Source organism: Pygocentrus nattereri, chromosome 4 (assembly GCF_015220715.1).
Source record: "Pygocentrus nattereri isolate fPygNat1 chromosome 4, fPygNat1.pri, whole genome shotgun sequence".
In the NCBI taxonomy this organism is placed as follows: domain Eukaryota; kingdom Metazoa; phylum Chordata; class Actinopteri; order Characiformes; family Serrasalmidae; genus Pygocentrus; species Pygocentrus nattereri.
Genome location: NC_051214.1, coordinates 25,029,951 through 25,051,768, shown reverse-complemented (window position 1 = coordinate 25,051,768; position 21,818 = coordinate 25,029,951). Strand labels below are relative to the sequence as shown.

The 21,818-nt window shown below is 40.3% G+C and overlaps 1 protein-coding gene across 1 annotated transcript in view; it reads left to right on the top strand.

The window, feature by feature from the left end:
* fryl (furry homolog, like) overlaps positions 1 to 21,818 on the top strand; it is a 106,870-nt gene that overhangs the window by 56,335 nt on the left and 28,717 nt on the right. The window contains exons 15-47 of the mRNA XM_017687903.2: positions 631 to 802; positions 2,871 to 3,003; positions 3,826 to 3,933; positions 4,394 to 4,631; positions 5,703 to 5,879; positions 5,993 to 6,079; positions 6,240 to 6,508; positions 6,980 to 7,190; positions 8,079 to 8,203; positions 8,390 to 8,447; positions 8,665 to 8,756; positions 9,271 to 9,443; positions 9,531 to 9,691; positions 9,772 to 9,882; positions 10,611 to 10,765; positions 10,856 to 10,955; positions 11,482 to 11,650; positions 12,326 to 12,579; positions 13,170 to 13,310; positions 13,478 to 13,643; positions 13,731 to 13,815; positions 13,960 to 14,072; positions 14,826 to 14,976; positions 15,129 to 15,232; positions 15,458 to 15,640; positions 16,259 to 16,454; positions 17,364 to 17,485; positions 17,587 to 17,774; positions 18,973 to 19,067; positions 19,168 to 19,433; positions 19,518 to 19,847; positions 20,227 to 20,495; positions 21,070 to 21,210. Coding sequence (XP_017543392.1) covers positions 631 to 802; positions 2,871 to 3,003; positions 3,826 to 3,933; positions 4,394 to 4,631; positions 5,703 to 5,879; positions 5,993 to 6,079; positions 6,240 to 6,508; positions 6,980 to 7,190; positions 8,079 to 8,203; positions 8,390 to 8,447; positions 8,665 to 8,756; positions 9,271 to 9,443; positions 9,531 to 9,691; positions 9,772 to 9,882; positions 10,611 to 10,765; positions 10,856 to 10,955; positions 11,482 to 11,650; positions 12,326 to 12,579; positions 13,170 to 13,310; positions 13,478 to 13,643; positions 13,731 to 13,815; positions 13,960 to 14,072; positions 14,826 to 14,976; positions 15,129 to 15,232; positions 15,458 to 15,640; positions 16,259 to 16,454; positions 17,364 to 17,485; positions 17,587 to 17,774; positions 18,973 to 19,067; positions 19,168 to 19,433; positions 19,518 to 19,847; positions 20,227 to 20,495; positions 21,070 to 21,210 — 5,343 coding nt within the window. The remainder of the gene's footprint in view (positions 1 to 630; positions 803 to 2,870; positions 3,004 to 3,825; positions 3,934 to 4,393; positions 4,632 to 5,702; positions 5,880 to 5,992; positions 6,080 to 6,239; positions 6,509 to 6,979; positions 7,191 to 8,078; positions 8,204 to 8,389; positions 8,448 to 8,664; positions 8,757 to 9,270; positions 9,444 to 9,530; positions 9,692 to 9,771; positions 9,883 to 10,610; positions 10,766 to 10,855; positions 10,956 to 11,481; positions 11,651 to 12,325; positions 12,580 to 13,169; positions 13,311 to 13,477; positions 13,644 to 13,730; positions 13,816 to 13,959; positions 14,073 to 14,825; positions 14,977 to 15,128; positions 15,233 to 15,457; positions 15,641 to 16,258; positions 16,455 to 17,363; positions 17,486 to 17,586; positions 17,775 to 18,972; positions 19,068 to 19,167; positions 19,434 to 19,517; positions 19,848 to 20,226; positions 20,496 to 21,069; positions 21,211 to 21,818) is intronic.

The window sequence follows — 21,818 nt, the reverse complement described above, 5'->3', positions numbered from 1 at the left end:
AAAATAAGAAGAATATAAATAATAAAGAAACAAACAGTATAATAATGAAAATAAGATGGTAATAGTGGAAAACCCTATGGGTTAGCTTGCTGATTTAATGTTATTTTGTTGGAAAACATTAAAAAAAAACTTGCATGTGAAGTTAAACTGCTAAAGAAAATACCTCACTTTGAAGGCTCTTGCAGGCAAGGAGCTTCAGTGCTGCCAGGACCAAAGGAAGTGGAAATTTTTTTTTTTTTTTTTTTAAACTTTATTTATTACACATTGTTTTTAGTGAAAAGGCATTTAGAAATGTTACTGGTTATAAATGCTATGAACATTTGACATCGACACATTTCCTTGAATAATATAAAGACTTTTTAAAACAATTTTTAGTCAAACTACTACACCCTGCTTCACAGCATCATCCCTGCTACAGACCCTCGTTAGTAGTTTTTCCTTTCATGTCAGAGGCTCATTAACATGCAAGATGAGATGTTAATTATCGTTGGAAATTTATCTGATACCGGTGAGACTGTGGGACTTTGCTTTGGCAGATACTATTGGTAAAGTGACATATTGGTTGAGTAATGACATGCATAACAAGAGATTCTTTTACTCCCAATCATCTTATTCTTTCCTCTCTTTCAGAGAATGAATATTGGTTTGCGAGCATTCTTGGTAATAGCGGACAGCCTTCAACAGAAGGATGGCGAACCACCCATGCCCACCACAGGGGTCATCCTACCCTCTGGCAACACCTTACGGGTCAAAAAGATCTTCCTCAATACCACCCTCACTGATGAGGAGGCCAAAGTCATCGGTATGTGATCTTATCTTTTACTACTCTGCCATTTCAGTTGCTGTCGAAGATATGTTCCGTTACTATTGCTGTCTATAGCAATTAACACAAGGTTTGCTTCTATCAGGTTGTGGTATTCAAAAGTAACCGTCAAATTGAATGTGGTCAAACCTACCGGAACTACACACATAGGTGAAGCAGAATTTTAAGTTGTTTATCAGTCCTTCTTGAGCTACTCAGAACCATTTATAAACCTGCATCTGTATCTTGTTTATCGTCAGGAGGTAGATTTGTGGTTAGATAGCTGCTTCCTAAAATAACATGCAGATGTACAGTGGAAAGCAAGCAAGCAAAGTTTGTATATAGCGCTTTTTACAACAGGTGTTGTCACAAAGCAGCTTTACAGAACAATCAGTATTACAAAAAGAAAAGAATAGAAAAATCAGGGTCCAAGCCCCCATGAGCAAGCCAGTGGCAACAGTGGCAAGGAAAAACTCCCTAGAAGAGGAAGAAACCTTGAGAGGAACCAAGATTCAGAAGGGGAACCCATCCTCCTCTGGTCGACACCGGATAGCAAACATTGTTACTATGAAGTATTATAGAACAAAGTGGGTGTAAAAAAAAGAAAGCAGTGGCTAATTTGATTAGTTTATGAATATGCAGCAGCAACAGTGGTGGTCAAGCCAATGGCTGGTGAGCAGTGGCACCCGATCAGGGCAGAAGGGCCAACAGCGTCAGACGCATAGGATGGGCAGCTGTGCAACTCGGCAAAGAAAGGAAGAAAAACAGTCAGTTCTGTAAAAAGTAACTGATCACAGATTACAATATAACAGAGCAGCAGAGACTCCAGCAGGTCTAGATCTGACAGGGAAGACTAATCACCAAAGGCTTGACTATACAAGTAAGTTTTTAGCCTAGACTTAAAAACTGAGGCTGTGTCTGATTCCCAGACATTAACAGGAAGATTATTCCAGAGCTGGGGGGCTTTGTATGAGAAAGCTCTCCCCCCTGATGTAACTTTATTAATTCTAGGTACCAGTAGTAAGCCAGCACCTTGTGATCTAAGTAGCCGTGATGGTTCATAATAGGAGAGAAGTTCACTCAGGTACTGAGGGGCGAGTCCGTTTAGAGCTTTGTAGGTCAGTAATAGAATTTTATAGTCAATGTGAAATTTAACTGGTAACCAGTGCAGGGTTTGATGGGCTGGGCTAATATGGTCACATTTTCTGGTTCTTGTGAGGACTCTGGCTGCAGCGTTCTGGACTAGCTGAAGCTTGTTGAGGCTTTTGCTGGGACATCCAGACAGCAGGGCATTACAGTAATCTAGCCTTGAAGTTATAAAAGAATGAAATATTTTTTCTGCATCCTGTAGAGATAATGCAATTTTTAATTTAGCAATATTGCGGAGATGCAGGAAGGCTGTTCTAGTGATATTAGTTATATGTGCATCGAAGGATAGATCAAGGTCTATCATGACACCAAGATTTTTAACAGTTGAGCTTGATGCAACTGAGAAATTAAGTTTATGTAAGTTAGAAAGCATCTTTTCTTTTTGTGAAACAACATTATGCATAGTGCAACACCCTTCATGCTGTAAACCACCACTGCAGAGCACAAGATTAACAAGGCTCTGAATTAAAGTTTATATCCTTATTCAAAGTTAGTTCCATCTGACACCTTTGAGCTGCAGTCTATACACACATGCCACTCAGGCTAAGACCACATGTAACTCTGTACAGGATTTCCTTGTAGATCTCAGACATTTCTAGACGCTTTGTTGTTTTCTGTCAGCATTTTTACTGGACTGTATTGTGATACATTCAGAATGACCCATTTTTAGCTACCACTTTATACTACTGCTCGACTGAACACAAATATTTGTTTTGTCTGATTTCCTTCCACTATGTTCTTGCTGTATTTGTCCCTGCCCTTCAGTTAGGCATGGGCTGTATTGAATGTTTGTTTTATGGCTCAGTTCCTGTTGTCAGACTGCTTGATGACATGTCTTCAACTTTGTTTTATGAAAATATAGGAAACATTTGAGTTCTCATCATGCCTATTTTAATTTGTGTATTTGTTTTGTGTGTAGGTATGTCTCTGTACTATCCTCAGGTGAGGAAGGCTCTGGATAACATTCTCAGGCACCTGGACAAAGAGGTGGGCCGCTCCATGAGCATGACCAATGTGCAGATGTCCAATAAAGAGCCAGAAGACATGATCACGTGAGTGCTGTCTGTGTGGAATCAGCCTGATCAAACATACACCAATCAGGCATAACATTTATGACTCCTTGTTTCTACGCTCATTGTCCACTTTATTAGCTCCACTTATTATATAGGTGCACTTTGTAGTTCTACAGTTACAGACTGTAGTCCATCTGTTTGTCTGATACTTTGTTAGCCCACTTTTACCCTGTTCTTCAGTGCTCAGGACCCCTATGGACCCTCACAGAGCAGGTACTCTTTAGGTGGTGGATCATTCTCAGCACTGCAGTAACACAGTGTGTTAGTGTGTGTTTTGCTGGTACGAGTGGATCAGACACAGCAGTGTTGCTGGAGTTTTTAAACACTGTGTCCACTCACTGTCCACTCTATTAGACACTCCTACCTTGTCAGTCCACCTTGTAGATGTAAAATCTGAGACGATAGCTCATCTGCTACTGCACAGTTTGTGTTGGTCACCCTCTAGTCCTTCGTCAGTGGTCACAGGACGCTGTTGGTTGGATGTTTTTGGTTTGTGCACTATTCTCAGTCTAACTATGGCACTGAGGTGTTTAAAATCTCCAGCAGCACTGCTGTGTCTGATCCAGTCGAGAAACAAGGAGGTGGTCATAATGTTATGCCTGATCGGTGTATATCAAAGAATTAACAGAAACAGTGGCCATAGTATTTCTGTTCATATATATTCATTTGTGCTCCTGAATATTGATGGTATCAGTGACCATTTTCATATTAACTGGACTGTATTATCTTATTCATTTAGCATCACAATTTTATGCACAATTTGTAATTTGCATTTGTGTGTTTGTTTGTTCCCTGTCGTAGTGGCGAGCGAAAGCCAAAGATTGATCTGTTCCGGACGTGTGTAGCTGCCATCCCCAGACTGATCCCTGATGGCATGAGCAGGCAGGACCTCATTGAGCTTCTGGCCAAGTAATGACCTTTCTCCTTGGACCTCACTCTATAATCTGGGCTGTGCATAAACACATTTCCATATAACAACAAACATTGCTTTTTGCAGACAGTAGCATGCAAAGAGAGGTAGTGATTTATTATTGATGTAATTGATTGTAAATGATTTCTGAGCCTATTTCGGAAACGGCAGCTGAAGATTACAGAGGGCCCATCAAATACTTATACAAATACAAATACTGAGCTGATTTGATCTTTGCATTGTCACAATTAATACAGCCATAATGTAGGCAAGGTATGGTCTTGAGACCAGTCGTTAAATCAGTAATGACATGTTAGTGTGATTGTCACTTACGGCCACACATACATTAGTTTGAGTTAGAGGGTTTAAACACATCCCCAATATATTTTCACACATAACCTTTAAAGTGTTCAGCTAAACCAAAGGAAAAATCTGAGGCTGCGTGCCTGAATCCTCTAGGTTGACCATCCACATGGACGAGGAGCTGCGTGGGCTGGCCTTCACCACTCTGCAGGCTCTGATGGTGGATTTCCCTGACTGGAGGGAGGACGTTCTCTCAGGATTCGTGTACTTCATTGTGCGAGAGGTGACAGATGTGCACCCCACCCTGCTGGACAACGCTGTCAAAATGCTGCTGCAGCTAATCATCCAGTGGAAACAGGCAGTGCAGAGCAGCAACCGTGGCCACGACTCACAGGTGTGCAGAGCTTCTGCAGTAATGTGTTGTCTGTGTTCAACCTAGGAATATGACACAATGTGACTGCAGATAGGCCTTTATGGTTTTAAATCTTCTTCACGTGTAGTACTTGTAGTCAAGAGCTCTAGAGGCAAGTCAAAGTCACGACGAGACCTGGGCCCACCGAGAACTAATCAAGACCAAGCCTTTTAGCAGTTTATTCTAGTTGAAACTAAGAAGACTGAGATCAGAAGATTTTATCAGACTACTAATATAAGAAGAATGTGGAAAAATTTGTTTTGTAGTCCACTGTACGTTCATTATTAATGATAAATAATGTATTTTATAATTAAATCTATAAAAGTACAACAATAACATATTGCTTAAAAATGCTAATAATTATTAATATTTTATTATAGTTGTAGTCCAACTTTTCACCGTAACTTTTCTAAGCAAATGATGGCAAGGTTGTTCGCAGTCCTTTATAACTTATTTATACATACTTTTTAGATACACAACATACTTTTTCATGCACGCAACAGTATGAGATAAACTAAGGAATTAAATTCACTCTATGCTCTCTTTCTATTGAATGTGCAACACACAGAGGAGACTGGAGTGAAATGTTTTTTCTCCTCTAGCACAGCGTTTTACAGCGCTAATAATAAATAAAGAACAGTAAGTAAAAAAGTAAAAATAAGGTAACCTGTCAACAGAGAACCCAATTCAATTACTGTGTATATGCTGAATTAAACATATTGTGAAAAAATTAAACATAAAATTTGGCATGTGCAAAAGTTACAGCACATTTTATGTTGTTTTATTTTTTCAATATATAAAAAAAAAAACTCAGAAAATGGATATAAATTGTGCTCTAAATTAAGAGACATAGCATAATTAAATTCATTCCCTGTAGAGGATATGTAAACTTATTTTCACTTAGAAAATTAACAAAATATGTAATTTTACCAGGGTTTTTCAAACCGTACGTATGTACATATGGTTGTATAGTATGAACATTTTGACACAGCCCAGTGCAAAAATAGAGCTATAACCTTTCCTCTGTTCCTGTTGTGTGTGTTCCTGTGTTAGGGCTCTAATGACAGAGCATGTCTGCCTCTGGAGCGTTCTCCTCTGTGGGGTGTGCTGCATGTGGTGGAGGGGCTGGCTCTGGTGGTTTTGTGTAGCTGCAGGCCAGCCACACGCCGCCTCGCTGTCAATGTGCTGAAAGAGGTTCGGGCACTACACAACGCCCTCTGCATCACTAAGGTAACCACCACAACATATATGAGCCATCCTCACTCTCTTAGGACTACTTGCATTTATATAAATAGATCATCATTGGAGTGATGCTCATGCTTCTTTTTCCTTCTTCTTGTCAGGGTGATGAGGAGTTGGCTATAGATGTGATGGATAGGGTGAGCGCTTCAGTTCTGGAAAGTTTCATCCACCTTACTGGGGCTGACCAGGTAGAGAAAACGCACAGAGACAACATTACAGCAGGGATAAATGTGTATGATAAGTCCATCGTCTTTATCTCTCGTTGTTGTTTTTATAATCTCTCTCTCTCTCTCTCTCTCTCTCTCTCTCTCTCTCTCTCTCTCTCTCTCTCTCTCTCTCTCTCTCCAGACTAACCTGCTGTACTGTCCCAGTGGAATAGACCTGCAGACGCTGGCTGAGTGGAGCTCTTCTCCCATCAGTCACCAGTTTGACGTGGTCAGTCCCTCACACATCTGGGTGTTTGCCCACGTCACTCAGGGTCAGGACCCATGGGTCATCAGTCTGTCCAGTTACCTGCGGCAGGAGCACCTTCCCAAGCACTGCCCTACTGCACTGAGCTACGCCTGGCTCTTCGCCTCCACGCGTCTCCAGCTGCTCTCTCCACAAGTTGACATCAAGTATGGAAATATATAATATTTAATAGCATATAAGTATACTGTTTTGTGTACATGCAGGTGTATTTGGTGGTATGTGGAGTTGATGAGTGCTGCATCACTCTTCATGCAGCACAAGCTATAGTTTATGAAAAAAAAATTTTTTTTTTCCTTTAGCCTGAGCATAATCGATCACCCGAGGCATGTGGTCTCCAGTGCAAAATCAAAGAAATTAGCTAGCAAATAATGGTACACCAGTTAGCATGTGTTAAGTAATGTCAAGTAGACTTTCTTTGTCTGTATGTATGACATAATGTTATCTACAAAAACTGACTTTGCATAGCTAAAACCAGCAGTAACGGTCATCTTGAAGCCTAAATTTAGTGTTTTCTTTTGTTTATGTTTTCATCAAACTAGTTGTTAGTGTTACAGCCACAAAAGCATTGGACTGGTCTCTCTTGCTTCTTACTGACCTTCACGTTTTTCCTACTACAGTAGCCCAATCAATGCGAAGAAGATGAACAGCTTGAGCAGCAGTACCGATTCCTACGTTGGTCTGTGGAGGAACTATCTGATCCTCTGCTGCAGCTCTGCAACCTCATCATCGTCCTCCTCATCCTCATCGTCAGCCCCTGGCTCTGTCCGCTGCTCCCCTCCTGAGACGCTGGCGTCCACACCGGACAGCGGATACAGCTACGACTCAAAGGTTAGATAATCAGTACTTTCTCTGTAACGCTAACTCAGTTGTTACGTTATTGGTGTTGTAGCATATATATACTTATGTTTAGATAAAATGCTTTCAGTGTGAAGGAATTTCGTTATTGTTTATGTTCTCGAGGATCATCACTTAAAGCCTTATGGGTTACTTTATATGAGTTCTACTCATATTAAAGCTACAACTGACTTGTGTTCCACTCACAAATGCATTTTTTTCATTGGGACGTTGGTGAATATCTAGTGATGTTTCTTTACTTTTAATGTAAGTTAATGTAAATTCAATTTTAGAACATTTCTCTCGGCCCCTTCATCATAAAATTATCACAATGTGGAAAAAATAGCTGCTGTGTTGAAATGATGCAGAAAAATAAACCTGTGAAAAACCTAAGAAAAAGTGCTGTCTTTGGTCCTTTTTGTAGACATGCTTTGGTCATTTTTCTCTTTCAGCCCAAAACAGAAAGTACCATTTTTTTATGTTTTTGAACTAAAACATTGGTGCATCCCTATAAAATCTCACTCTAATAAATTTAGAGTTAGGTGCCTTTGAATTTCCAGTTTAAAATGCTACACTACTGAACTCGGGCATTGTTGTATAATAATGCTTGATTACACAGAAAATAATAAAAACTTGGCTTAGACATTTGTCACTCCTATAAAGTAAATTCTATTTGAAAATAAGTTTACCTAAATAAATTTAGGTATCCTGACAAAAATTGTTGTTGGGTGCAATTGTTTTTTGTGTGGTTTTTTTTTCCCTTTCCTTTTCATCGATCTATAAAGCTTGTTTAGTCTCTCAGCAGTTACTGTAGTAAGGTGTGTGTGTGTGTGTGTGTGTGTGTGTGTGTGTGTGTGTGTGTGTGTGTGTGCGCGCGCGCAGATCATTGGCATTCCGTCCCCCTCCTCCTTATTCAAGCATGTGGTTCCTATGATGCGCTCTGAGAGCATGGACATCACGGAGTCTCTAGTCCTTGGGCTTGGCCGGACCAACCCTGTTGCCTTCAGGTGCGTGGGTCTATGTGTTTGTGCCCAATAAAGTTTGTACTGTGATTTCACTCTCATCATTAAGTGTGTTTGTGTGTGCCCCACTGAGGGTGTGTATGGCTCAGCTCTAACCTCATGTTGTGTGTGCGTTTGTGTGTATGCTGTGTGTCACTGAACTGTAGTGCTCGTGTTTTTGTGTGTGATTAGAGAGCTCTTGGAGGAGCTGAATCCCATCATTAAAGAGGCCCTGGAGAGAAGGCCAGAGGTGAGTTAACCTATGCCTTCCATTCTTTCCATTTTTCCTGTGAGAACTGATGAAAAGAAACAAAACAAATAAAAAAACAGCTCAAGATGCTTCTGCTGAGAATACAGTATCTTTACATTTTCTGTCACTGCAAGTAAAGATCAGCTATAGATTTTAAATAGCAGTTGTCATTTGCTGTTTGCACCATTTCTCTCCCCCTTTTATTCCCTGTGTGAAGAACATGAAGCGACGCCGGCGTCGTGACATCCTCAGAGTCCAGCTGGTCCGGATCTTTGAGCTGCTGGCTGATTCAGGAGTCATCAGCCAGATGTGAGTCCATCTCGCAGTCTCTCTCTCTCTCCATCTGTCTCTCTCTCTCTCTCTCACACACACACTCTCTTGCTCTCTCAACATTGATTATGAAATGTTGATGTGGATTTAGATTGTCGATGCATTGTTTACTTTTTTAAAACAAAGGCACTCTGTAGTCCTTGATAATGCTCAAATGATACTTGCAATACATTACAATACATTTTGGGGGCGATTTGGCTTCTGAAAAGAAGAAATTGCCTGTTGCACAAACAGAACTTCCTAAATGGTTATGGCAAAATGAAGAAGACATGATGCTTAGATTATAGAAATGTGCTTTTCATTCTTTTTTTTCAATAAAATAAAAAATATATATTTTCTGCTCTGATTTTATTAAACCCAGGGGTACACCAGCCCCTTTTGGATAAAATTGGTAACCCCTGAATTAGACTGTCAGGTTTGCTTAGAGGTTCTGTCCCTAACCTTGTCTTTTTGTCTGGTCTGTGCATGTCTGTCTTTGTGTGTGCTTGTGCAGTGGGAGTGGGGGACTAGACGGGGAGAGTCACTCTCTGAACAGCACTCTGCTGGAGTATGTGGATCTGACACGGCAACTGCTGGAGGCTGAGAATGACAAAGACTCAGACACACTCAAAGACATCCGCTCCCACTTCAGTGCCCTGGTGGCAAACATCATCCAGAACGTGCCAGGTACAACTAATTCAACATATACAGTGTATGTTTTCCCACCAGACATGTGGCATATAGTTGATATACATGTTTGTCTGTGTTTTCCAGTACACCAGAGGAGGAGCATTTTCCCTCAGCAGTCTCTAAGACACAGTCTGTTTATGCTGTTCAGTCACTGGGCCGGACCCTTCAGCATCATGTTCACTCCTCTAGATCGCTACAGTGACCGCAACATGCAGATAAACAGACACCAGTACTGTGCTCTCAAAGTAAGACACACCACATACACACACCACCAGTGCCTCAAAGTACTGTACAAGTACTGAATTCCGCATCTTACGTTCTCCAGGCCATGTCTGCTGTGTTGTGTTGTGGTCCAGTCGCTGATAATGTTGGTCTGTCATCTGATGGGTACCTCTACAAATGGTTAGACAACATCTTGGACTCACAGGACCGCAAGGTAGCCTCATTTTTCATAAAGTCTCAATGAATAATCTGCTAGCAGCTTTTGACAATCTACATTTGGTTCACTATAGATGCAAGCCTTAAGATGATGTGCTTTACTAGGGCTTATTTACCATACAGTGATATTAAAGGCGAATGACACTGACTTTTCTAAAATTCTCTGTAATTCAGTTGTTGTTCTGTAAAAAAATTAATTTTGTGTGTGTGTTTGGGGGGGGGGGGTTGATGTATAATGGTGCATTGTACATTTAATTTTATATAGTCCAGAATCAACTGTGAAACCTACATGTGTCTTCTAAAATTGTACATGTAATATTTTGAAGACTTCCTCTTCAAGCATGATCACTTACAGAACAATGATGAAATACAATGTGATGAAATACAGCAATGTTCAATAAATTGTTTATTAATATAAATTGCACAATTTAACAATTATGTTAACAAGCATTTTATTTCAGTAGGTTATGGCTGCCAGGTAACATATTGATCAAAGTTTATTCCATATTTTGTTGGCACATTAATACAGAGTTTAGTTGACGCCTGTGGTCATATATCCAGTATTCTACAGAGGCTTTGAAATTGGCTCAACCAATCAGATTTTAGAACTGGACCTGCCTATTTTGCACCAAGTAATTAAGATGTACTTGAAAGATCTCTCCTTTCTGTTGTACATAATGTGAATATCTTTGTAAAAATTTCTGTTGTGTGCATGTCTGTGTGCAGGTGCATCAGCTGGGCTGTGAGGCAGTGATGCTGTTGTTAGAGCTGAACCCAGATCAGAGTAATCTGATGTTCTGGGCAGTGGATCGCTGCTACACAGGCTCGCGCAGAGTGGCCACTGGCTGCTTCCGAGCCATTGCCAACGTCTTTCACAACCGGTACTGCTTACTCTGCCTAAATGCGTTTAGCTATGTGTGTGTTCTTTGAGAATGAAGTGTGTTTACTGTGTATTGATTGGTCTGTGGCAGGGATTATCAGTTTGACACTGTGGTGCTGCTGAACCTGATCCTGTTTAAGGCTGCAGATTCCTCCAGAGATATCTATGAAGCGGCCATGCAGCTGCTTCAGGTGAAACCCCCACGCACAGGAGTGATCATATAGCTGTTGTATAGTATTTCTGAATGCACAGTAGTAATTATTAGGTGTGTAAATCTCTGCAACATAAAAATTACACTAAATACTCAGATGTCTTTCTTTAAAAAAAAAAAAGTGCGCTAATGTATCGTCATCTTCAGGTCAGTGTATATCAGTGCTTTTAATAGATTTTCACACTGTTACCAATTACAAATTACATTTTAATAATCAAGTCCAAGTATAAAACTATTAGCATAGTTAGAGTTAAAAAAATACATCCAACTGTAAAACCTTTCCAGTCAAAGAATTTATTTATTTATTTATTTATTGCAGGATTAGAAAACCTGACCTAATTTAATGTTGAATGGAGGAATAGAAATGCTCCAAAATTACATGAAAAATTTTGCTGCTTTACTTCCTGTTTAAAGTTAAGAACATTTTTTGTTCTCCTGTAAACCATTTTGAAGAACTTTTTTGTTTTTGTTGTTGGGGTTTTTTTTTTTTTTGGTCTTTGGTCTAGATCTTGGAGCCAAAGCTGTTTCGTTATGCCCATAAACTGGAGATGCAGCGTGCTGATGGTGTTTTGACTCCACCCTCTCCACTGCCTCACCTCTACTCTGTGTCATACTACCAACTCAGTGAAGAGTTAGCACGCACATACCCAGAGCTCACGCTGCCCATCTTCTCAGGTATGTGCACACCCCAGAGATGGGGACCTGAACTCATCACTTGACATATTTAAACAAAAAAAATAATATACTGGCTTTACTTGATTCAAATCTGTACATCAGTTTCACTTGAATTAAATATTTTATTTTAATTCTTGCCAAAAGTGAGTAAACTGAGAGAAAATATTGTCTTGATGCAAGATATTTTTATTTATTTGACACTGATGTACACATTTGACTCAAGTAAAGCAAAATTGAATCAAGTGCATTTTTTTACTATATGCTTGCTAGTGATATTGTTTTAGTAAGCATATTTCTTGAAAACTTACTTAATTAGCTATTTCACATGCTGGCTAGTCCAGTTGTAAGTTTTTTTTTGCTTTTGTTTAAACACTTAATTTACTGCATACAGTGTTCCAGTTCTGTCCTTTTGTTATGATGAATGCCTTGTTATTTGCAGCTGTGGCGAACAGATTTTTAGTTGTGGTTTACTTTTGTACAATGCAATGGCTGTAGCTAATAACAAGACTAAACTAGAATAATGTACTAAAGACTTAAGACTCAACTCAGTCTCACCCCGGAGACTCCAGGTTCGACTTGGACTGCCATGACTTGTGAATGTAAAAATATGCCATTTAGACAATATACATTTCCACAAAGTGACCTCTTAACTGGCTGTGTAATCTCCTCATTCAGAGGTAAGTCAGAGGATCCAGACAGCGCACCCTGGTGGCAGGCAAGTGATGCTGCACTACTTGCTGCCCTGGATGAATAATGTGGAGCTGGTGGATTTCAAGCCACAAACACGGCGGCAGGAGGAGCCTGAGGAGGAGGAGGACACACGGGAGATGATGATGGTGAACAGCCGTCGTTGGCTCCGAGGAGAGGGCTGGGGATCACCACAGGCAACAACCATGATCCTCAACAACCTCATGTTCATGACTGCTAAGGTATACATGCTCCACCACCATGGTTTTTCATGAGCTTTTTAAAAAGTCTTTTAGCGCTTTGTTTTATATAAACACTATTTAAGTGTTAAGCTTTTGAAGAGTTTATTTCATGGAAAATTAAAGTCCCCTCAATTTTTTTTGGAATGAAGGAGTTTGAAGTAATATGTAAACACTGTCATAATTTCAAAACATACTGTTCACTCAGTCCATACAGCCTGTCTATGTAAACTAAGCTGCACTTAAAAACAGCTTTTTGAATAAGCCATAATACAGGCCAGCCAGTCAGAACAGAGCTCATATGTCTTATATCAGTCTTAAAGGTACAGTAACAAAACTGCCTGTTAAGTTCTACACGACATGGAGAGGTTGAAAAATGACTGTGTGAAAATGAATTATGACAGTTTTGGGTACCCAAATCTGCATGAATGTTACAAATGGACATTAAGGGGGAAAAACTAAATACTAGAAAAATGTAAGATATGTACTGTTATGTTATAGGCTGTTAAAATCTTAACTTAGACACTGAAAATATAATATCTAGTCTTTATATTAGTATATTTTAATAGTTATCTGTGTGTGCGTTTCTCTAGTATGGCGATGAATTTGCATGGTCTGAGATTGAGAACGTATGGACGACTTTGGCAGACAGCTGGCCCAAAAATCTTAAGATCATTCTGCACTTCCTCATCAGCATGTCTGGAGTCAACAGCGAGCCAAGTCTTCTTCCTTATGTAAGTGACATCTGTCTTAGCCAGTCGCCATGGTGATGCAGCTAATGTGGAATATGAATGACGTGAAAGCGGTCTCTTACAATTTTTAGGTGAAATGTGGAGACGTCATGCAGTTACGGTACAAAGTCATCCATTTTCAGTGCATTAACAAAGTTTTGGTTGTGCAGGTAAAGCGAGTGGTGGTCTATCTGGGTAGAGATAAGACTATGCAGCTTTTGGAGGAGCTGATGTGTGAGCTGGAACTCATGGACCCTGTGAGCTCAGCTGTCACTCATATGGATAACCCGCCTTATTACCGCATCACTTCCTCCTATAAGATCCCCTCTGTCACAGGTATGCATAATATCAAACCTGCATTCTTAATTCATTTTTGTATTTTTGTGCTCTTGTCCTGATTTTAGTTTTTGTCTCTGTGAAAAGGAACTGCTTCCAGCAGTAACACTATGGTTGCTGGACCTGATGGACATCACGACAACAAGCTCAAAGATCCCAACATGGATGACAAGTAAGACCTCAGACCTCTGTTGTTCATTAATCTCCAAGAATGCTTTCTACCTCTTTGTCACACAGATGCATGCACTGATGTGTGTACATGTATATAAGTGATCCTCTTACAGTGTAACTAATGAATGTATGGGTGTGCGTGCAGTTATGCTCATTTAGACATCTACAGTGGGCTGAACAGTAATCTGAACAGACAGCACCATCGGCTGGAGTCCCGTTACAGCAGCAGCTCTGGAGGCTCTTATGAGGAGGAGAAGAGTGAGCACGCACATGCACAATACTCAACAATACACAATACCCAGAGAACCCAGGTTCTTAAAGGGGAATTCCACTTATTTTTCAAAGTAATGTGTAATTCATTTGTTGACATGTAAACAAAGTCATTTTGGGTGTTTTGATGTGAAATTGCTTTGCAAACTTACTCAGATTCCTTTCCAATAGTGGTAATAGGATCCATGGCCATGATGTATACAACACAAATACAGCCATTTTATTTACTTCACCTGAGTTTTTATGTGTAATGTTAATGATGGTAAACCAGTGCTCAGTCGTTTTCTTTCCAGCCTGTTTTGCCTGACAGCAACCTGCATGTGCCTCTCTGCCATAAATGGATTTTTAAAAATACTCTTTAGGCTTAAAGCTGCTCTCAAAACTATTGTAAAACAATATTTCTGTTACCATTTTACATATTCATAAGCGTTCCATATAGTACCTTTCTGTGAGGGAATTCTTTAAGGCATGAATGGCATTAAGAACTTTGGAAGGCTGATTCCTGTCACTACTGTGAACAATTATGAGTCACTAGGTTTCTCCAGAAAAGCACATTTCACATCAAACCATTCTGAATGACTTTGTTTACATCTTAATGATTTACTTATTGAAAAACTGTTAAAATTCCCATTTAAGACTTTGTAGCATTTAGATCTCAAGACCAAAAGTCTGTTCCTAACCACGCTCTAGGCTTATATAAACTTGCCCACAAACTATCTCGACCTGTCTCTGTTTCCTCAGGTGACTCTATGCCAGTCTATGCTAACTGGCGTCTGAAGGTCATGGATCATAACAGGCCCGAGCCCCTCCCTTTCCCTCCGACAGGAGGTTGCTGGTCTCCACTGGTCGATTATCTACCAGAGACCACCACGCCTGGAGTTTCCCTTCACAGGTTTCGTACACACTGCACAAACAGAAACAAAAATATCAAAATGGATACTTAAATACATCCACATAAATGCAATAGAATTTGCTGTATATCAGATTTAAAGGTTTACTTTGTTGTCTTTGTTTCCTTTCCTTACTCTAACAACCTCTCTACAGATGTAATATCGCTGTGATCCTGCTCACTGATCTCATCGTGGACCATGGAGTCAAAATAGAATGGAGCGCCTACCTGCATCTTCTACTGCATTCCATCTTCATTGGTAAAAACACTTAACAAGCTATCACGTTTCCAGAGACTCGCACACAACCTCCAGGCTTACGTCCTTGTTAGTTTTAATGAGGGGTCATCTAAATGCACTGTGTAGATATCTCTTATATATTTCTACCGAGCAGCACAATACAGTACTTACTGTACTCATGTATAAGCAAGATTATGTATTTGTGTTTTAATGTATTTGTCAATGAGTTCTTGCTTCGTTCCGCAGGATTTGACCACCAGCACCCAGAGGTCTATGAGCATTGTAAACGACTACTGCTCCACCTGCTGGTCGTCCAGGGAACCAATAGCAGTGTCCAGTCACTGGCATCTGTCCTGCTTCGCAACCGGGAGTACCACGAGCCCAGGGTTCTCACTATTAAACCAGTTCCACAAGAGTTCAACCTCACAGGTCTGTTCATGCACAAGAATTACTTAAAGTTATACTTTACTGTTTTTTTTTCTTTAAAGTATATAAAGGGAAATTCTAAATTTCTGCATTAAATCATTAGGATGTAAACAAAGTTATTCAGAGTGGTTTGATGTGAAATGCTCTATTGTAGAGAAACTTTGACACAATTGTTTACAGTGGTGAACCAAATATCTAAAGAATTAATGCTTCTGAAATTCTGAAAGCATTCATTTCATCATTAAATGGTTATGATGAATACATAGCCTATTAATTGCTATATTTGTACCCATTGCAAACCCTGGTTCATGCCACGACTAAAGAAATCCAAGGAAATAAATAAGTTTTTGCACAACGAACAGTTTCCCCTCAAACCACTCTAAATGACTTTGTTTACATCTCAACCATTCATTTGTGTAGAAAAGTTACGAAAAATAAGCAGAATTCCCTCTTAAGTCCCATCAGCGTTCTCCAGCAGGTGGCACAACTCTCTCACTGGGTTGTCAGCAGAGAGCTTAATACCACTCTGTTTCACCTCAACTCGCTAACCCAGCTTTTTGTGTATATCAATCTGTATTCATTTATCTGTTTTTACTTCTTCCCTTTCTTTCTCCTTTTCAGGTGTGACGGAGCTGGTTCCAGACTACCAGCCATCCCCGATGACAGACTCTGGTTTGAGTTCTAGCTCCACCTCCTCCAGTATCAGTCTGGGTGGCACAGCCTTGCCCCACCTGCCCCCCACATTGCTCAATGAAGTGGACCTGTCCGCTGAGCAGGATGAGAAAGTTAAAAACCTTATCGAGTTCATAAGCTCCAGGTTCGTGCCTCTGCAGACCCTTTTTAGGTTTGTGCACATAAGGTCGTTACTGCATTATGCTTACATTTTTAAAAAAATATCTTAAACCTGCATCACCTTGTGGAAAAGTTATTATTAATGGGTCCTGTAGTTGTTATGGTGAAACCTAATGCTTAATGCTATGAAATTTAATTATTGTTTTTGTTGAATTACATCATGATACATTTTTCTGCTTAAATCTGTATATTGCAAGTTTAGTGCTGTTGTCTCTAGCACCATGGCCACTTGCATGCTTCAAAATTAGATATAGGCCAATTGTGAAGAATCTGTGAACAACTATTTGCATTAAAACTGCCCATTTATTGTCCTATTAATAAGCCACATAAATATGTTGGAATCATCAATCTTGTCGATATTAGCAGATCATTTCTTTGAAAAACAAAAATGATCGGTATGAGGCGTTTAGATTTGATCAATATTTCAAACCAATATTTAATGGTGTGTTGATTTCGGCAGATATGTACATGAAAAATATCGGATATCGTTCCCAGTTCCCATGTCCGTACACCCCTTGAATAAAGTTAGCAAACCTCAGGAAAACTAAATATTGTAAAACTTGTTGTATGTTGTGAATTTCTTGATGTGTCACAGTATTACGTTTTTGCCATATAAGATACCAGCTGTCAGTGCTGAGGCTTTGTGTATTGTCTTGTGTCCACAGCTGTGTCTAAGTGGAAAGGGTATCGTTGCATTGCATGTGTGTGTGTGCTCCTAGCTTTTTTACGTGTGTTTTAAATTTGAGAGTGCTTTCACAGATGATGATCATCTCTTAGCTGCTGTTGTGTACTCTTCCATTTTTTGTGTTGTCTTGGATTTGTCCCAGTGGTCACATGCCTATCCTCACTTAATCTCTGATTGGCTACTTCACAGGAAGCGAGGTCCACTGTGGAATCATGAGGACATGTCACCTAAAAACCCCAACATTAAGAGTGCAGAGCAGCTCAGTGTCTTCCTCAGACACGTTGTCACCGTCTTCAAACAGACCCAAGCAGGTTTGTTTGCTTCTTTTTTATTGTACTGAAAGTAAAAGCACCACATGTATGGTAGTTAATAGTAATAGCTTATCTGTTTGTGTGCCTGTGTCTTTGAGCAGGTTTCCAGTTGGAGCAGCTGTTGAGTGAGGTAGCCTTGCAGACGGCTCTGTCTTGTTCCTCAAGGCACTATGCTGGCCGCTCTTTCCAGATTTTCAGGGCTTTGAAACAGCCACTCACAGCATCCACACTGTCAGACCTGCTCTCTAGGCTGGTGGAGACTGTAGGAGATCCTGGAGAAGAGGCTCAGGTAACATCAGTTATCAGGCCTGCTTTTATTAGTATAAATATTAAAAAAAACAAGTATAGTGTGGGATAAATTAAGCACCTCTGTGGATTGGACTGGATCCTGTGGATTGTGGGTTGGATCCTGCCGTGCTCTGTGGCATTGATAAAAAAAAAAGCAGAGCAGGCAAGAAGAAGAGATATCAGTGACTATCACTTTGTCACTATCAGTGTTTATTATTGGGGCACACAAAACTGCTCAATTAAATGTATTTAGTATAAAGGGCAAATTAAAATGTTAAATATTTAATGGCTAGTCTTTCAATAGGAACAGTGACTAATGGCTTTTACTCACATGCGTTAATGCAAAATGTAAGGAATAACAGAAGAGCGAGTGTTCCTCAGGTTAATGAGGCTGTCAGTGCAGGACATGTTCAGATTGTTTCAGCAAGTACAGTCCTTTCATAAAGACAAAGAGAGAGATATTATAGTATTGTAGCCCTGAAAGCACATTTGAGAGAGGTCACTGGAGTAAAAGCATAGTAGGCATTGGTTGTACAAAGATGTGAAAAAAAGTGATATTGTCAGGTGAGTCATCTTTCACCATATTCTCCAAAAGTGGATGAGTGCTTGTTTTCACTACACCAAGTGAATGGTACAGACCTAAGTGCTTGACCCCTACACTAGGACAGAAGGTCTTATGGCTCTGTTATGCTCAGTTGAACACTTATGGGAGATCTCCAGCACCATTACCAAAACGCCAACTGAAGGACTATGTACAGTGTTCTATCTTTCCAATACAGACACTTGGCCTTAGAATATGTTTTACTGCCATAATTATTTCTTTAATAAGTGTGGTATACTGGTACATCTCTATTTTCACGAGATCTCAGATTATATTGCAATCTCAGAGATCATTATTATAATCTGATAATAGAAACAACTGGATCATAAAAAAGAAGTAGTAAAAGAGAGAGTAAATAAATGATATGATTGCATGATCTTTTAAGACTTTCGTAAGAATTAGGAAAGAACATATCATTTTAAAGTGGCAGAGCATATATTAGTCTTTGAATGCTAAAATACTTTTGTAAGTCTTAAATACAGGGATCCTTTGGGAGCCGAGCCTCTTATTAGCTTTTTATTAAGATACTGAATACCCAGTCACAATGTTTACCCTTTAACGTGTTCGTTTTCTCTTTTTTTCTATTCTTTCCTCCCAGGGTTTTGTGATAGAGTTGCTTTTGACTCTGGAGGCTGGAATTGATACTCTGGCAGACACCATGAAGAACTATGACCTGCTTACTGCACTGTCACAGTAAGATTTGCTTAGGCATGCACATGTGCACACACACTCACACACTGTTAAATGATCTATCCAGATCCTACTAAAACTACAATTTTCAATATTCTCTCAGGGCTTCCTCCCATGATCCTTTGCTGGGCACCAAATTTGCTAATAACAGGAAGAGCACAGGCCAACTGAACCTGAACAGTGGTGGCTTGTTCCATATACACTACAGCCATGCCCGCAGCAACTCCCTCCGCGCCAGTCTCATGGGTGAGTGCAAGGGTGACCGGCGCCGCAGCAACACCCTTGACGTGGCAGACCGCCTGGGAGGTAGCCACGGGAACCTGGCCCGCACACGGAGCTTATCATCTCTACGTGAAGGCGGAGTCCCGGGTGGTGGGGGAGGGGAGGGAGGAGGAGGTGGAGGAGGTGGTGGTGGAGGAGGAGGAGGTGGTATGGTTGGACCTGGCTTGGGAGAAGTGGGGCCACCAGCAGACCCCACCAACCTGTTGGCCACAGTGTTCTGGATTGCAGCTTCGCTGCTGGAGTCAGACTACGAGTTTGAATACCTGCTCGCACTTCGGCTTCTGAACCGACTACTGGGTCAGCTGCCTCTGGAGAAAGCCGACAGCAGGGAGCGACTGGAGAGGGTGCAGGCCAAACTCCGCTGGTACAACTTCCCTGGCCTGCTACAGCTCTTCCTAAAGGGTTTTACTTCAGCTGCTACACAGGAGCTCACCATCCACCTGCTCAGCAAGCTCATCACTGTGTCTAGACACACGCTCGTAGACCCTTCCCAGGTGGCAGGTCAGTTCACAAGTCTCCTCTTTTGCTGTACGTTGTCAATCAGACATTTATCTCTGATGTCTCTGGTTTGTTTCTTTAATTTTGCAGAGGAACTAATAGGCTAGTGTAGCTAAGTAAGGGAATCTTATAGCCACCACTTTTACATTGCATGCCTAAATCCTCCCATGCTTGCCTCATACGGTGTTAAGCTTTATGTGATCTCATATTGGATTTCTTCTTGGATTTCTCATATTTATTGTAAAAATGTTTTTGCAGAATTACATGTAAATTTGATTTGTCACCAAACATTCACTAAGTTTTCAACAATATTGTAAAACAGTGTTTTCTTTTATCAGTATGATTCTATATACTAATTCTTTTCTTCCCTTCTTCCTTTTAGGTTTTCCTTTGAACATCCTGTGCCTGTTGCCTCACCTAATCCAGCACTTTGACAGCCCTACAGTGTTCTGCAAGGAGACTGCAGACCGCATCGCCAAGGTGTGTGCTGAGGAGAAGTCAGCCACATTGGCCAACCTGGCTCACATGATGAGCCTGTACTCTACGCACAGCTACTCGCGAGACAGCACCAACTGGATCAACGTTGTATGCCGATACCTGCACGATGCCTTTGCAGAAATCACTTTTAACTTGGTCACTTACCTGGCTGAGGTGAGCAAAAGAACTGCTGAGCAACCTTTGTTATTACTTAACTGTATTTATGTTTTTTGCTAGTTTTCTTTTAAACTCTAATCTTACACCTTGTGCACTAAATTAACACATGAAACACATTAACATATACTCATTACTTCTTATTAGCTAAAGTTGTAGCATTTTAAATTCTTAACATGCAGAGTTATATTTGTCAATTTTGTAAATCATTGCTGTTAAAGTAATTTGATTTTATTCTAAGTCATTTTGGACTTGCTATTGGTCCAAAACTAAGAGACAACTGGCTGCTTAAAACAGTGAGTAATGTATAATTATGCAACAACCTTTTTTTTGGAGTGGATTTAGGAACAGCATTCAAATACGCTTACATGGTTCATGTTACATCACAAAATTGCAGCACAGATCTGCCAAAATAAAGTTGATATTTGCCAGTTGTGTGGTTTGAGCATATTGGCCATTTCCGTTACATCCCTAGTGTTTGCATAAATCATTAATAGTAGTTACAAAGGCAGTAATTATTTTACGGTTTGACAGTGCACTCTGTAATCTTACCCATTTTAACATTCATTTTTAGTTACTGGAAAAGGGGCTGCCCAGCATGCAGCAGTCACTGCTGCAAATCATCTACAGCCTGCTGAGTTACATAGACCTGTCAGCTGCGCCGGTCAAACAGTTCAACCTAGAAATTATGAAGATCATAGGCAAATATGTACAGGTAGGTTGCTGTCTTTGTCTTATGAGTAACTTTTTGTAATATTTTGTTTGATAAAAATACAGCAGTTTATTTTCACTCAACCTTGGTGGGTTTATGCTTGTGCTGTGTGAGCTTGTGACGATGTACGTGTGTGTGGTAGAGCTTGGGGGCACTTTGCTTTTTTGATGCACTTTTTAAGAACTGCATTGAAAGAGCACTGCTGCTTTTATCCCCATTGAGCTTTTCACCCTGTCATCACTCCAGGGTAACACACTGAGAGGGCAGATGGAGTGAAGGAGGTAGCGTAGGATTTAAGGGCAAGCTAAGTTTATTTATGTAGCGCTTTTTACAACAGGTGTTGTCACAAAGCAGCTTTACAGAACAATCAGTATTACAGAAAGTAAAATAAAAGAAAATCATGGTCCAAGCCCCCATGAGCATCGCCAGTGGCGACAGTGGCAAGGAAAAACTCCCTAAGAACAGGAGGAGGAAACGTTGAGAAGAACCAAGACTCAGAAGGGGAACCCACCCTCATCTGGTCGACACCGGATAGCAAACATTGTGACTATGAAGTGTTATAGCACAAAGTGGGAAAAACAGGTGGGGCAGTGGTTAATTTGATTAGTTTG